Source organism: Bos indicus, chromosome 12, assembly GCF_029378745.1.
Source record: "Bos indicus isolate NIAB-ARS_2022 breed Sahiwal x Tharparkar chromosome 12, NIAB-ARS_B.indTharparkar_mat_pri_1.0, whole genome shotgun sequence".
Classification (NCBI taxonomy): Eukaryota; Metazoa; Chordata; class Mammalia; order Artiodactyla; family Bovidae; genus Bos; species Bos indicus.
In genome coordinates this window covers 75,397,546-75,413,868 of record NC_091771.1, presented here as the reverse complement: position 1 = coordinate 75,413,868, position 16,323 = coordinate 75,397,546, and the positions used below count along the sequence as shown (strand labels likewise).

Below are 16,323 nucleotides of genomic sequence, written 5' to 3'. Positions count from 1 at the left end.
CTGGGAAAATTTTTTTTTTAAATGACAAAAAAATCCCCAAAATGACCAGGTAACAATCAGGTTTAAGTTACACAGTTATTACACGGGAAATCTTTACTTCAAATTACCTATTAAACCCCTCAGGCATCAACCTAAGATACACAGCAGTACCTTTCTGCAGATGACACCCTCACTTCTGTCTCTACTTTAGAAATTTACGGAGAAAGCAAACTAGCACACTGGGGTCTCCATGATAAACAAGTCCTCTGATCTCCCTAAGTCTCATTTTCCTCTTCTACATAATGTGCTGCAGAAACCAGAATCACCAAACTCAAGCTGTGAGAATCGAAGGAAGTGTATGAACACCCTCCATAAATGGAAAAAGGACATGAATTGATTATAACTTGCTATTGGTGACTGATGTCTATTTTCTCTTCAAACCAACAGTGGGATCCCACGCACAGGGTGGATCACAATATGCAAAGCACACGACCACAAGGAAAAGATAGAGACTGTCTCCATCATAACCCTCCCTGACAGCCACAAGACATAAAGACACACACAGGTTTCCTGCTCACTCAGAGCTTAACTTGGGTGCATCCAATGAAGGGCAGCAATTGCTCTGTTGTGAAAATTCATCATTATGTCACTTCCTCTCTTTCTGGAGCTCAGAAATTAATACCATCTCTTGCTTTGGTTTTCATGAACAACAACAAACCATTTTAAGATAAGTTCCAAGCCTTATACATATATACATACATACATACACATACACACACACACACACACACACACACACCCGAGTTACTTGGCCTCCATTTCACTGATGACAATCCTTGCAAACTATTCCACTTAGCTTTTATGCTTTGATTTTACATTGTTTTTGTTTCTTTCTCAAAATAGTGACATATCATAACACAAAAATCTTAACCATGCTCTAGAAAAGGCACATAAATCCACTCTTTTAATTAGTACATGAAGGGATAGAAACAGGCTCTCTTCAACTCTGGTGGTAGGACTTGAAGTGTGTTGGTGACTCTGAAATTATTCATGCATGAGCCCCACATGGGCAAAGCATTTCAGAGGATTTGAAGTAAAATCCAAGGCAGGCTAATTTCCTAGTCACCATTTTCTGATTAAATTAGAGGGAAAGGCCTGACTTGAGCATATATTACAATTCCTCCCACTGACAGGAAGGTGTTTTTATTCATGTTATTTTCCTCTAAGTTAAATTTCACCAATTTTCACTGAAAAATAGATACACAAATGAGAGGCAGACTAGGAAACGGTGACACTGGTTTGATGCCATCATCCAGAAGCTCACCCAAGGCCCTTCAGCGATGGTGGAGACTTACAGTAGAAACACTGTTTTGTAGAAAGCTTTCACTTTCATGTCAGGTTCAAAGGATTTGCTAACAAAATAAGCCACTCGTTATATACAAATAAATAATACCAATATTTATCATAGAATTATCTAGCTTATTCAATATACTAATATTAAAAGAAAAGAGAAATAGAAAACAGCAGAGGGTACATCATCAAATTGGGTTCTGACCAACATCCAGATGCAAATAATGCTGAGAAGTCCCATGACACAGCACATCTGGGTTCTCAATTTGTTACTGAATCCAAGTTCGCTCTGCTCGCCACATAGGCCAGAGAGACAAGTGGTTGAGGCCAGGAAGAAGAGAATTTATTTGGGGAGCCCGCTGACTGAGAAGATGCCAAGCTAGCACCTCAAAATGACCATCTTATCGGGGTCTGGATGCCAGGTTCTTTTATAGATCAGAGATGGGGAGGTGTGGAAGCAAAGTAAAAAGGCCATTAATCTTGCAAATCTCCTAGAATGTCAAGACTCAGGCATGGGATATGTTAATTTCTTCCTTCCTGCCATCTACAGGTGGTCAGGATTCTGAACAAAGGCACTTTAGTTTAACAGGCAGAGGAGCAGGATTCTCTAAGGTAGGACATTCAGTATGATTATATTAACAAAAGCAACAAAAAAACCAGTCAACAAAATAGTTTCAACATGGAGTCAGAATTGGCTTCTTCTCTACAATAAGTAGGAGAAGGCAATGGCAACCCACTCCAGTACTCTTGCCTGGAAAATCCCATGGACAGAGGAGTCTGGTAGGCTGCAGTCCATGGGGTCGCTAAGAGTCGGGCCCGACTGAGCAACTTCACTTTCACTTTCATGCATTGGAGAAGGAAATGGCAACCTACTCCAGTATTCTTGCCTGGAGAATCCCAGGGACAGAGGAGCCTAGTGGGTTGCCGTCTATGGGGGTGCACAGAGTCGGACACGACTGAAGTGACTTAGCAGCAGCAGCTACAATGAACTGGGAAAAGGAGCCAAGTAGCACATCGGCTCTGTGGGTGAGATTTCAAACACTGCAGTTCAGTTGTTGTTGTTCAGTTGCTTAGTCGTATCTGACTCTTTGCGACCCCATAGACACAGCTCATCAGGCTTCCCTCTCCTTCACTATCTCCTGGAGTTTGCTCAAACTCATGTCCATTGAGTCGATGATGCCATCCAACCATCTTATCCTCTGTCACACCTTCTCCTCCTGCCCTCAAATTCTCCCATCAGGGTCTTTTCTAATGAGTCAGCTCTTCACATCAGGTAGCCAAAGTATTGGGGGTTTAGCTTCAGCATCAGTCCTTCCAATGAATATTTAGGGTTGATTTCCTTTTGCATTGACTGGTTTGATCTCCTTGCGGCAGTCCAAGGGACTCTCAAGAGTCTTCTCCAGCATCACAGTTCAAAAGTATCAACTGAACAACAACAACAAACACCGTGGAGAAGACTGCAGTAATGGTTAATGAGGGCCAGACATGAGGCCCTGGTAGAAGAATGCTGTACTTCGGACTCAAACAGGGGGAGTCTGAGTCCCTCTTTTTTCACAGGTTTTTTTTTTTTTTTTTTTCCCATTTGAAATTGCCCCTCCTCTCACAGCCTGTTAATATCCTGCCCATCTTTCCAGGCTGAGCCCAAACACACTCTCTCATGAAACCATCCTGGATTTATCTCTCTTCTTGTTGGGTTCTTAAGGCTGTGTTTACATCTCTTGTGAAGGACCTGTCTCATCCTGCTCCATCATTTATACACATGCAGACAGCTTTTCTCCGCTCCTGGGGGATAAGATCTGTGCACCAAGCACTGTGCTGGACCATAGTACTGGTTATCTCTAAGCCTCACAACAAGCTGCACAGGAAGTACTGGCCCCATTTCACAGATGAGGAAACTGAGATTAAGTGAGGTCACATTACTGGTATGAGGACTGTTACCTGTTAAACAGAAGAGCTGGACTCTGAACCAGCTCATGTCAGTTCAGAGCCTTTTGCTCTTTCACATCACGCTGCCCAGGTCATGACTAAAGAGTGTATTTGAAATGAAGACAACACTAAACTAACTCAAGTCATGAAGGCCTAGACATAGAAGGATCAATTAACTTATTATCTTATGATTTTCCACGCAATCTGAAAAGAAAATATTCAAGTTAGGGGAAGCACACTGACTGAAACTGCCTACCCTGGCCAGGCACCACAGTAACTATTTGCATAAGGTCCTGGTAAGGAACATGGAACTAATAAGACACCGCCAACCAGAAGAGTTCAGGAAAGGTCAAAAGGAGACGCCACATGTCTGACCACCTCCCAGAATCCTTCTCGCTGGCATCCATCTTGGCTGAACAACGCAGGCACCACCAGGAAGGACTCTGGGTCAGAATGATTGGCTAAAGACAACCCTGAAACTAATCCCGTCACCATAAGACCCAAGACTGCGAGCCACATGGCAAAGCTGTTCTCCTGGGTTCCCTTACCCTTCTGCTCTCCACTCGGGTGCCCTTTCCAGATAAAATGTCTTGCTTTGTCAGCACATGTATCTCCTCGGACAATTTATTTCTGAGTGTTAGACAAGAGCCCTGTTTTGGGCCCTGGAAGGGTTCGTGCTGGCAGGAATGTGGTAAATATGAGATAAAGGTACAAGCTTATAGGCATCCAAGAGGGATTTGTAAGGTCAAGTGATCTATGTGGGAAAATATCAAACTAGAATTTATCAGCTTGATACCTTTAACTGTGTAATGCCCAAAAGTTTTTAAAAGCCTTAAAAATGTTTTGTAAAAACTTGTTTTTTAAAAAAAAACAACTTAAAACTCAAAAGTTTTTAAAAATGGTTAAAGATGACATGCAGACCAATGTTACATACACTCTTGCTTATGGTAACAGAATATGTTTACTGTTGATTTATGTAATATACTATATGTACAGCACCTATATAAATTATCAGCTCAAATAATGAAAGTTACATATATCAAGAAGATACCTTCTTTCTTACAAGTCACATTTTATGGATGTGACTTTACCAAAAACTGGTTGAGCTTATAATTAGAGGCTAATTTATTTTCAAAATTATTCTAACATTTATAGAGTGCTTGTTATGTCCCTAAGCAATCAGGTGCTTTAAAATCACTATTGCATGTCATTCTCGAAACAACCTTATAAGATTGACAGTATTATTATCTCCATTTTACAAATGAAGAAACAGGCTTGTAAGGTTCAGTCAGCCAAAACCACATACCTAGAAAACAGAGAAACTGAGACTCAATCCCTGAGTCTTCTGACTCCTGGGCCTTGGAGTTGATGTCATCAGCCTGAACTGATGTTGCCAATGGGATTACTTCATGTTTTATTAGAAAAATGTTTTCATCTAGATGAACTTAAACATTTACTTCAATTTGACCTAGTTTAATACATCTAGTTGTTATTGACATTCTAAGAAATGCTGTTTTCCAGTGCTTGTTCCTCTAGGATTTGGGGGATGTAGGAGGAGGAAGAACCTTGGGGAAAAAAAAAATTTTGATTATATTTATAGGAATGTATGTGTGGATGGCCGCTAAGTGCAGGTGGCTGCGACGACTGGCGCGCTAAGCGTGGCTGAGAGGAGCCACCCCACATCCAAAGTCAGGGGAAGAAGCCAGGAGGACCCCATGCCCGAAGGCAGCGGCCAAGAGGAGTTACCCCACGTTCGAGGTCAGGGGCAGCAGCTGAGAGTACCAGACTGCGACGGCGCAGGAACGGCCAAGAGGAGCTACCCCACATCCCGAGGCCAGGGGCAGTGGCTGGGAGGACCAACCCCATGTCCAAGGAGCCATGGCTGTGTGGGCACAGGAGAGCCTAGAGGTGCTATTCCACTTTGAAGGTGAGGAAGGGCGGTGGTGAGGAGATACCCCTTGTCCAAGGTAAGGAGCAATAAGGCTGCGCTTTGCTGGAGCAGCCATGAAGAGATATCCCACGCCCAAGATAAGAGAAACCCAAGTAAGATGGTAGGTGTTGCAAGAGGGCATCAGAGGGCAAACACACTGAAACCATACTCACAGAAAACTAGTCAATCTAATCACGGTAGGACCACAGCCTTGTCTAACTCAATGAAACTAAGCCATGCCCATGGGGCAACCCAAGATGGGAAGGTCATGGTGGAGAAGTCTGACAGAATGTGGTCCACTGGAGAAGGTAATGGCAAACCACTTCAGTATTCTTGCCTTGAGAACCCCATGAACAGTGTGAAAAGGCAAAATGATAGGATACTGAAAGAGAAACTCCCCAGGTCAGTAGGTGCCCAATATGCTACTGGAGATCAGTGGAGCAATAACTCCAGAAAGAATGAAGGGATGGAGCCAAAGCAAAAACAATACCCAGCTGTGGATGTGACTGCTGATAGAAGCAAGGTCCGATGCTGTAAAGAGCAATATTGCATAGGAACCTGGAATGTCAGGTCCATGAATCAAGGCAAATTGGAAGTGGTCAAACAAGAGATGGCAAGAGTGAAAGTCGACATTCTAGGAATCAGCAAACTGAAATGGACTGGAATGGGTGAATTTTACTCAGATGACCATTATATCTACTACTGCAGGCAGGAATCCCTTAGAAGAAATGGAGTAGCCATCATGGTCAACAAAAGAGTCTGAAATGCAGTACTTGGATGCAATCTCAAAAACGACAGAATGATCTCTGTTTGTTTCCAAGGCAGACCGTTCAATATCACGGTAATCCAAGTCTATGACCCAACCAGTTACGCTGAAGAAGCTGAAGTTGAATGGTTCTATGAAGACCTACAAGACCTTTTAGAACTAACACACCAAAAGATGTCCTTTTCATTATAGGGGACTGGAATGCAAAAGCAGGAAGTCAAGAAACACCTGGAGTAACAGGCAAATTTGGCCATGGAATACGGAATGAAGCAGGGCAAAGACTAATAGAGTTTTGCCAAGAAAATGCACTGGTCATAACAAACACCCTCTTCCAACAACACAAGAGAAGACTATACATGGACATCACCAGATGGTCAACACCAAAATCAGATTGATTATATTCTTTGCAGCCAAAGATGGAGAAGCTCTATATAGTCAGCAAAAACAAGACCAGGAGCTGACTGTGGCTCAGATCATGAACTCCTTAGTGCCAAATTCAGACTAAAATTGAAGAAAGTAGGGAAAACCACTAGACCATTCAGGTATGACCTAAATCATATCCCTTATGATTATACAGTGGAAGTGAGAAATAGATTTAAGGGCCTAGACCTGATAGATAGACGGCCTAATGAACTATAGAATGAGGTTCATGACATTGTACAGGAGACAGGGATCAAGACCATCCACATGGAAAAGAAATGCAAAAAAGCAAAATGGCTGTCTGGGGAGGCCTTACAAATAGCTGTGAAAAGAAGAGAAACGAAAAGCAAAGGAGAAAAGGAAAGATATAAGAATCTGAATGCAGAGTTCCAAAGAATAGCAAGAAGAGATAAGAAAGCCTTCCTCAGGGATCAATGCAAAGAAATAGAGGAAAACAACAGAATGGGAAAGACTAGAGATCTCTTCAAGAAAATCAGAGATACCAAAGGAACATTTCATGCAAAGATGGGCTCGATAAAGGATAGAAATGGTATGGACCTAACAGAAGCAGAAGATATTAAGAAGAGATGGCAAGAATACACAGAAGAACTGTACAAAAAAGATCTTCACGACCCAGATAATCACGATGGTGTGATCACTCACCTAGAGCCAGACATCCAGAATGTGAAGTCAAGTGGGCTTTAGGAAGCATCACTACAAACAAAGCTAGTGGAGGTGATGGAATTCCAGTTGAGCTATTCCAAATCCTGAAAGATGATGCTGTGAAAGTGCTGCACTCAATATGCCAGCAAATTTGGAAAACTCAGCAGTGGCCACAGGACTGGAAAATGTCAGTTTTCATTCCAATCCCAAAGAAGGGCAATGCCAAAGAATGCTCAGACTACTGCACAACTGTACTCATCTCACAGGCTAGTAAAGTAATGCTCAAAATTCTCCAAGCCAGGCTTCAGCAATATGTGAACCGTGAACTTCCTGATGTTCAAGCTGGTTTTAGAAAAGGCAGAGGAACCAGAGATCAAATTGCCAACATCTGCTGGATCATGGAAAAAGCAAGAGAGTTCCAGAAAAACATCGATTTCTGCTTTATTGACTATGCCAAAGCCTTTGACTGTGTGGATCACAATAAACTGTGGGAAATTCTGAAAGAGATGGGAATACCAGACCACCTGACCTGCCTCTTGAGAAATTTGTATGCAGGTCAGGAAGAAACAGTTAGAACTGGACATGGAACAACACACTGGTTCCAAATAGGAAAAGGAGTACGTCAAGGCTGTATATTGTCACCCTGCTTATTTAACTTATATGCAGAGTACATCATGAGAAACACTGGACTGGAAGAAACACAAGCTGGAATCAAGATTGCTAGGAGAAATCTCAATAACCTCAGATATGTGGATGACACCACCCTTATGGCAGAAAGTAAGGAGGAACTCAAAAGCCTCTTGATGAAAGTGAAAGAGGAGAGTGAAAAAGTTGGCTTAAAGCTCAACATTCAGAAAATGAAGATCATGGCATTTGGTCCCACCACTTCATGGGAAATAGATGGGGAAACAATGGAAACAGCGCCAGACTTTATTTTTCTGGGCTCCAAAATCACTGCAGATGGTGACTGCAGCCATGAAATTAAAAGACGCTTACTCCTTGGAAGGAAAGTTTTGACCAACCTAGATAGCATATTGAAAAGCAGAGACATTACTTTGCCAAGAAAGGTCCGTCTAGTCAAGGCTATGGTTTTTCCTGTGGTCATGTATGGATGTGAGAGTTGGACTGTGAAGAAGGCTGAATGCCGAAGAATTGATGCTTTTGAACTGTGGTGTTGGAGAAGACTCTTGAGAGTCCCTTGCACTGCAAGGAGATCCAACCAGTCCATTCCGAAGGAGATCAGCCCTGGGATTTCTTTGGAAGGAATGATGCTAAATCTGAACCTCCAGTACTTTGGCCACCTCATGTGAAGAGTTGACTCATTGGAAAAGACTCTGATGCTGGGAGGGATTGGGGGCAGGAGGAGAAGGGGATGACAGAGGATGAGATGGCTGGATGGCATCACTGACTCAATGGACGTGAGTCTCAGTGAACTCTGTGAGTTGGTGATAGACAGGGAGGCCTGGCGTGCTGCGATTCATGGGGTCGAAAAGAGTCGAACAGGATTGAGTGACTGATCTGATCTGATCTGATGTGTGGATGGGCAGATGTAGAGGAAAGTGTTAGAATAGAAAGGACAGCGACAATTTACTGAAACCCTGACATGCCTGCATTTCACAGGCATGGCCTATAGCTTTTACAGTAACCTCACTCCTCCTGCTTTTAATAAGAAAGGAAACTGAGACAAACACTTAGAGATACCTCCTAGGACTGCTTCTCTCCAAAGGCCAAGCCTTTTTTACCGCACATATAGTCTCCGTATCTACAGGACAAAATACCTCCAGCACACTACTATTATGTGACCACCTGATGCCCATCCACTGAGTCATGGATTCTAAAAGGAGATGAGCAGAGGATCATTACTTTTTAGGTGGTTCCCAGGTATCATAACGACCTTGCTGACCCCTGCTAATCAGAGGTAGAGATGACACTTCAGAGCAGCAGCAAAACCTCCTGGAAACTTTCTGACCCAATATCCTCTTGAAATGTCAGAGGCCCAGGCAGGAAACAGAACATACCCAAAGTAACAGCAGGCAAGACTAAGCCACAGCTCATCTCTTCACGACTTCTCTGCCCTGGGCCTCCCTTCCTGCCAAGGAGGGAATGGGCACGAGGGGCCCGACTGCATGTCCTGACTGTGCAGAGAACAGGAGAGCAGTCCATGTTTATAAACATCACATCATGTACAGAAGAATCGCTATGCAGCCCAGTCCTGCAGGGCCCTTTCCCACCAGAGTCTGTGCTGCACAGACTCCCAAGGATGGGTGAAGCCCCGGACACTGCCCATATTACTGGTCCTGTCACCCCATGTGGCTTCGGCAAAGCATTGGCCCCCAGGGAAACACTGAATATCAGCCACTGTCCAGCACCTGCTCTTTTGCAGAGACACTCAAATGTGGGGAGAAAGACAAGGCTGAGCTTCACCAGAAAGAAAAGGTCATAAGAGAAACACCCACATACTGGTCTGGGTCTCTGGAGTCTGATCTGGGCATCAGGAGGTTGACATGATTAAGGTAAAGAGGAAACACGTGAAATCTGTTTATTCCACACCCCACCTTCCAGCTTTATCCATCACCTGCTTTTTAAAAAGTTCTCTCTCCAAGCCTCAGTTGTACCAACTATAGAATGAAGATGGTAACACTGAAGATAATCATGCTGCTGCTGCTGCTGCTAAGTCACTTCAGTCGTGTCCAACTCTGTGCGACCCCAGGGATGGCAGCCCACCAGGCTCCCCCGTCCCTGGGATTCTCCAGGCAAGAGTACTGGAGTGGGTTGCCATTTCCTCCTCCAATGCATGAAAGTGAAAAGGGAAAGTGAAGTCGCTCAGTCGTGCCCGACTCTGAAGATAATCATAAAGAATTAATAATTCATATACCCTCTTCTGGGAGAAGGCAATGGCACCCCACTCCAGTACTCTTGCCTGAAAAATCCCATGGATGGAGGCGCCTGGTAGGCTGCAGTCCATGGGGTCGTTAAGAGTCGGGCATGACTGAGCGACTTCACTTTCCCTTTTCACTTTCATACATTGGAGGAGGAAATGGCAACCCACTCCGGTGTTCTTGCCTGGAGAATCCCAGGGACGGCGGGGCCTGGTGGGCTGCCGTCTATGGGGTCGCACAGAATCGGACACGACTGAAGAGACTTAGCAGCAGCAGCATACCCTCTTCTGGGTGCATGTCTGAGAAAGAGAAATAATTTGCATGTAGACTCTAAATAAATGGGAGCTATTGTCTCAATGTTTGATGTTTGCTTTCCCCTTCTTTTCTTACACAGTATAAACACTATTTAATAAAAATCTTGCTGATTACTGCTAACTTGGCATCGGTTCTGCAAACACAATCTCCCATTAACCAACCACAGACCAGGAGAAAGAAACAGAAGAGTGAGCAATTCCATTTTGTCCACATCATCAAAAATTGATATTCACCCGATAAAAATCTATGATGTTCAAGCATTACTCAAGCGAAATTACTGTTTTTCAGAAAGCAGGTTTGTCGTCTCCACCACCACACCTTTGAAAGACAGTCCCAGCCTTTTCCTCACAGTATAAAAGATGTCCAGATCTGAACAGACCACAGGGGGAGCCCTTTAACACTATTGTTCATGGATTTTTATAACTCAAGAGCGTAAAATACTGTTTAATCTGTATTTATGTTTTTCTTTCTTTTTGCCAAATTACATTTTCTTATTAAGTTCAGTTTTCATCATTCATTTACTAATTTCATCTAAATCTCAAGGTAGAGTTAAATGTTTCTTCTTGCCATTTTCTGTGAAACTCAATGCAATTTCTGAAAACAATCTCTCCCCCAATGAAATGAGGCAGGATTAAGAAGAAATTTTAAAGCATTACATTTTCTTTAATAAATTACAAGTCAAAACCAAACAGAGAGGGAAACCTGGAGACTGAAAGAGACTGAGGAGGCACTAACCAAGTGCAGTGGGCAGACCTCATGTGGAGTCTGATTCCATCAATAGTGAACAAGATTTCTCAGTGAGATGATTAGCAACATGTAAACACTGATGAAAAAGTTGATGATATTCAGGAATTAGGGTAATTTTTCAGGTGAAATAATGTTGGTAAGTTTTTTTTTTCCAAAGGCTTTCCTATCTTTTAGACAAAAACAGAAGAAAAGTTTACAGATGGACTGACTAATCTGAGGTCTAGGATCTGCTCCAGAATAATAATGGGGTGGGGGTGGGGCTGGCAGAGGGCAGGGGTGGAGATGCAGCAAGACTGGCCACCAGCTGATCCTGGTTGGAGCTGGGGGTGGGTACATGAGGGATCATTACAGTGTGCTCTCTGTTTTTACAAATTTTTGTAACTGTCCATTAAAAAAAGAACCTAAAACTGAATGAAGCTTCACCAAATGAAATAAAGGCATTCTGTGATTATCACATCAGAATTAAAACAACTGCGTATACAACTGCATGTTTACCCAGACCAGCTTAAAGCAACAATCAAAGACCTTTCAAATTTTTTAAAAGAAGAACTTTCAACAAACCTCATAGCTTAAGCCAACACTATCAATTGAAATTTAAGTATATGCAGCTCACAAGTCATTACTCACCTCTTCCAAAGCACAAGCCTTTATTACTTCTTTATATCGCTCTTCTTCGTATTTCTTCCCAAATAAAATGTTACTTCTCACAGTTCCTGGAAACAGCCAGGGCTGCTGAGAAACATATGCGATCCTCCCGTGCACGCTCACCTTCCCCTGGCTCGGGGCCAGCTCCCCCAGCAGAGCACGTAACAGTGACGACTGAAACAGACGGCAACACATGCACATGTGAACAGGGAGAACTCAGGCCTGGACACGAATGCCGCACAGTCCCTACCCTGGTGCTTGATCAAGGATATCAGAACAGGATAAAGTGCAGCTCTGAATATTGAAGGAAAAACATGGAAAAGAGCACTATTGGTCAATGTACACTGAAGGGGGATAAGGAATATAAATACCATAACAATCTACCCTGCGTTAGTTTCCCCAAACAGAGCACTCTACTCAGCAAAGACTAAGAATGTGTAACATTCTTCTCTAGCAGAGCAGACCAGCAGGATGTGTACTTTCTGTTCAGTTCAGTCACTCAGTCGTGTCCGACTTTTTGCAAGCCCATGAACCGCAGCACGCCAGGCCTCCCTGTCCATCACCAACTCCCGAAGTCCACCCAAACCCATGTCCATCGAGTCGGTGATGCCATCAAACCATCACATTCTCTGTCATCCCCTTCTCCTCCTGCCCTCAATCTTTCCCAGCATCAGGGTTTTTTCAAATGAGTCAGCTCTTCACATCAGGTGGCCAAAGTATTGGAATTTCAGCTTCAACATCAGTCCTTCCAATGAACACTCAGGATTGATCTCCTTTAGGATGGACTTGTTGGATCGCCTTGCAGTCCCCTCTCAAGAGTCTCGTCCAAAACCACAGTTCAAAAGCATCAATTCTTCTGTGCTCAGCTTTCTTTACAGTCCAATTCTCACATTCATACATGAACAATGGAAAAACCATAGCCTTGACTAGATGGACGTTTGTTGGCAAAGTAATATCTCTGCTTTTGAATATGCTATCTAGGTTGGTCATGACTTTCCTTCCAAGGAGCAACTGTCTTTTAATTTCATGGCTGCAATCACCATCTGCAGTGATTTTGGAGCCCAGAAAAATAGTCAGCCACTGTTTCCACTGTTTCCCCATCTATTTGCCATGAAGTGATGGGAGCAGATGTCATGATCTTAGTTTTCTGAATGTTGAGCTTTAACATTTTCACTCTCCTCTTTCACTTTCATCAAGAAGCTCTTTAGTTCTTCTTCATTTTCTGCCATAAGGGTAGTGTCATCTATATATCTGAGGTTATTGATATTTCTCCCAGCAATCTTGATTCCAGCTTGAGCTTCCTCCAGCCCAGTGTTTCTCATGATGTACTCTGCATATAAGTTAAATAAGCAGGGTGACAATATACAGCCTTGACGTACTCCTTTTCCTATTTGGAACCAGTCTGTTTTTCCATGTCCAGTTCTAACTGTTGTTTCCTGACCTGCATACAGGTTTCTCAAGAGGCAGGTCAGGTGGTCTGGTATTCCCATCTCTTTCAGAATTTTCCAGTTTATTGTGATCCACATAGTCAAAGGCTTTGCCATAGTCAATAAAGCAGAAATAGATGTTTTTCTGGAACTCTCTTGCTTTTTCGATGATCCAGTGTATGTTGGCAATTTGATCTTTGGTTCCTCTGCCTTTTCTAAAACCTGCTTGAACATCTGGAAGTTCACGGTTCACGTACTGCTGAAGCCTGGCTTGGAGAATTTTAAGCATTACTTTACTAGTGTGTGAGATGAGTGCAATTGTGCGGTAGTTTGTGCACTACTTTCTGTATCTGATGTTTAATGCAGTTGTTCCTGCATCTGGATATCTGTTACTTGACAAATACTTGTTTTTAAAAAGGTATGTGGGGACTTTCCCTGGTGGTCCAGTGGTTAAGAATCCACCTTCCAGGATGTGGGGAAGGGATATATAGGGAGTTTGGGATGGACATGTACACACTGCTATATTTAAAATGCGTAACCAACAAGGACTTACTGTATAGCACATGGAACTCTACTCAATGCTTTGTGGCAGTCTGGATGGGAGGGGAGTTTGCCGGAGAATGGATACACATATATATGTATGGTTGAAAGATACCCTTCACTGTTCACCTGAAACTATCAAAACACTGTTAATTGGCTATATCCCAATACAAAATAAAAAGTTTAAAAAATTAACAATTATACCCAGATTAAAAAAAAAAAAAAAAGAATCTGTTTTCCATTGCCAGGGGCTCTGCTTAGATACATGGTCAGGGAACTAAGATCCCACATGCCCCAGGGCAACTAGGCCAACACACAATTAGAGAGCCCATGTACTGCAACTAAGACCCAATTCAGCCGAATAAATAAATATTCTTTTTTAACTTAAAGCAATGCGTGAAGAATATATCCAAAGATTATTAATTAAGAGAATTCTGAGGTTGTTGTGGTCAAAGAGTTAAAGTCCATCATGCTTGGGAGCTCAAAGTCAGTGCTCTGTAACAACCTAGAGGAGTGCAAGGTGGGAGGGAGGTTCAAGAGGTAGGGGACAGGCATATACCTACAGCTGGTTCATGCTGATGTATGGCAGAAGCTGACACAATATTGTAAAGCAATTATCGTCCAATTAATAAATAAATAAATTTTTAAAATGTAAAATAAATACATAAATTTTTAAAAGAAATATAAATAAATAAATATTTTAAAAAGTCCATCATAGAGGTAATCATCTCCCTCTAGTGTACAAATCCCACATTTAGGTTTTTGTATTTTGTTGTGCAAAACACAGGAGACTAAGTGCACATACACATGTCCTTCAAATCTGTTGTAACACACAGAAGCGTCATGTCTATGTCCACTCCATCAGAGCACTCACCACACTGGGCTGAAATAATCTGCCTGCATATCTGTCTCAACTCAGAATCTGGTTGCCTCTCAAAGGCAGAGGCATCAGGTCTGGCTCACGTCTGTACCTTGAGCTCTTCCACACGGCTGCACATTCACTTACATGTGCACTGGCGGGACCAGGTAAAGTCACATGAGGAAATGCTCAGAGCTTCTGGCAAGAGCCTTCACCACCTCCAGACTTCCTGGAGGGGCCATTGTGACAAGAAGAAGTCCCCACTGTCTCCATCTATCCTGAACAGCTATCACATCAATAATTTCCTTCACTGAAACGGCCAAACTCCCCACAAGCAGTTCCCAACTGTGCAACATGAAACATCAAGAAGGAAAACACAGTGTGTGTTTATCCAGACTTATTTGGCCATGAAACCTTCTTGAAAACTAACATTCTATGGAACACACCTAGAGAAACACTGTTCTAGACACACCCAATTCAAACCCTGTCACACTCAGCTCTGGGCTCCACTCTGAGAATTTAACAGGAGCTGCAGCATTGCGTCAAACTGACGAAAGGCATCACAACTTACCTTTCCTGCTCCCACAGGTCCAACCACAGTCAACAGTTCACCCGGTCTGACAGTAAACGAAAGGCCTTTTAGGGTTGGTAATTCTGATTCCTGCAAATTAAAGTTTATAAAAACACACTAATTTCAACAAAGTAACACAAATTACTTCAGAAAGTAGTTGAAAATAATACAATAGTCATTGATATGCTAATATATCTTCCCTGGTGACTTCCCCTGTGGCTCAGCTGGTAAAGAATCTGCCTGCAATGTAGGAGACCTGGGTTTGGAAGATTCCCTGGAGAAGGGAATAGCTACCCACTCCAGTATTCTGGCCTGGAGAATTTCATGGACTGTATAGTCCAGGGGGTCACAAAGAGTCAGACATGACTGAGTAACTTTCACTTTCATGCTAATATAGCCCACAATTTTTATCCTTCCTATTTTAAGATACAGTGTCCTGAAGGCCTTTTCATCCAATCCTATCTCTTTGGGTGTTTGAAGCAGCTATAATTTGCCTTTAGGAAGATACCTTATTTCATCAGATTTCCATACAGACACAGCTTTAGACACCTACAGAATTTAAGTAGTAGAGATGACAAGGTGCCTGCCTGAAATGCAAACTGCATGATGCACACGAACTTATTAATATAATGTACTTAGAATATTCAGAGGGAGGTTTTTAATTATTTATAAGTTTTCATCATAAGCTTTGGTTTTACCTGTCTATCTCATTAATCTTCACAAGGTGGCAGCATAAGTACCTAGCATGCCTGGTCTTTTAATAAATAATTTGAAATCACTAATCTCTCCATTTTCATTTGATATACAATAAACCTCAGTAATGCTCAGCAAGCAAAAGGGCACTTTATATGAAGTCACTCATGCTAAATTAACTCCTATAAGTAATGGTCAGAGTTCTAATTTAACAAGAGCTCTAATGTAACACCAACAACAAAATAATGAAGAATAAAGAAATTAATTATGACATCATGGGTCAGAGTGATAAAGCCTCAATTTTATATGTGATATATGCATTACCTGTTCTGGCTAAATAGAAGCAATAAAGTGCTTCTAGTACAAGGAAAACAAAAAACATGGATGTACACAAGATAGTGCATAGTCCAATATGACAGATAAGGAAAAGTACCATCATGCCAATCACAGGTCATATTCCTGAAAGACTTAAGGTGTCTGTACATCTTTACATATCTAAATGTTAAGAGAATTCTCAGTAACGGCTATGTTTAAGAAACACACACACACACACACACATACAATGGTTACATATGATTAAGTAAAAGTCTGGATAATCTTCAAATTGAATTTT

The 16,323-nt window shown here is 42.3% G+C and overlaps 1 protein-coding gene across 2 annotated transcripts in view; it reads right to left on the bottom strand.

The window, feature by feature from the left end:
• The window catches only part of LOC109567083 (ATP-binding cassette sub-family C member 4-like), a 206,945-nt gene that overhangs the window by 146,835 nt on the left and 43,787 nt on the right, over positions 1-16,323 (bottom strand). Inside the window, exons 10-11 of one of the 2 annotated variants that reach the window (XM_070800397.1) lie at positions 15,018-15,107; positions 11,603-11,794 (exon numbers count right to left, since the gene is read on the bottom strand). In XM_070800397.1, coding sequence (XP_070656498.1) covers positions 11,603-11,794; positions 15,018-15,107 — 282 coding nt within the window. The remainder of the gene's footprint in view (positions 1-11,602; positions 11,795-15,017; positions 15,108-16,323) is intronic. The other variant, XM_070800398.1, reaches the window with a different exon arrangement.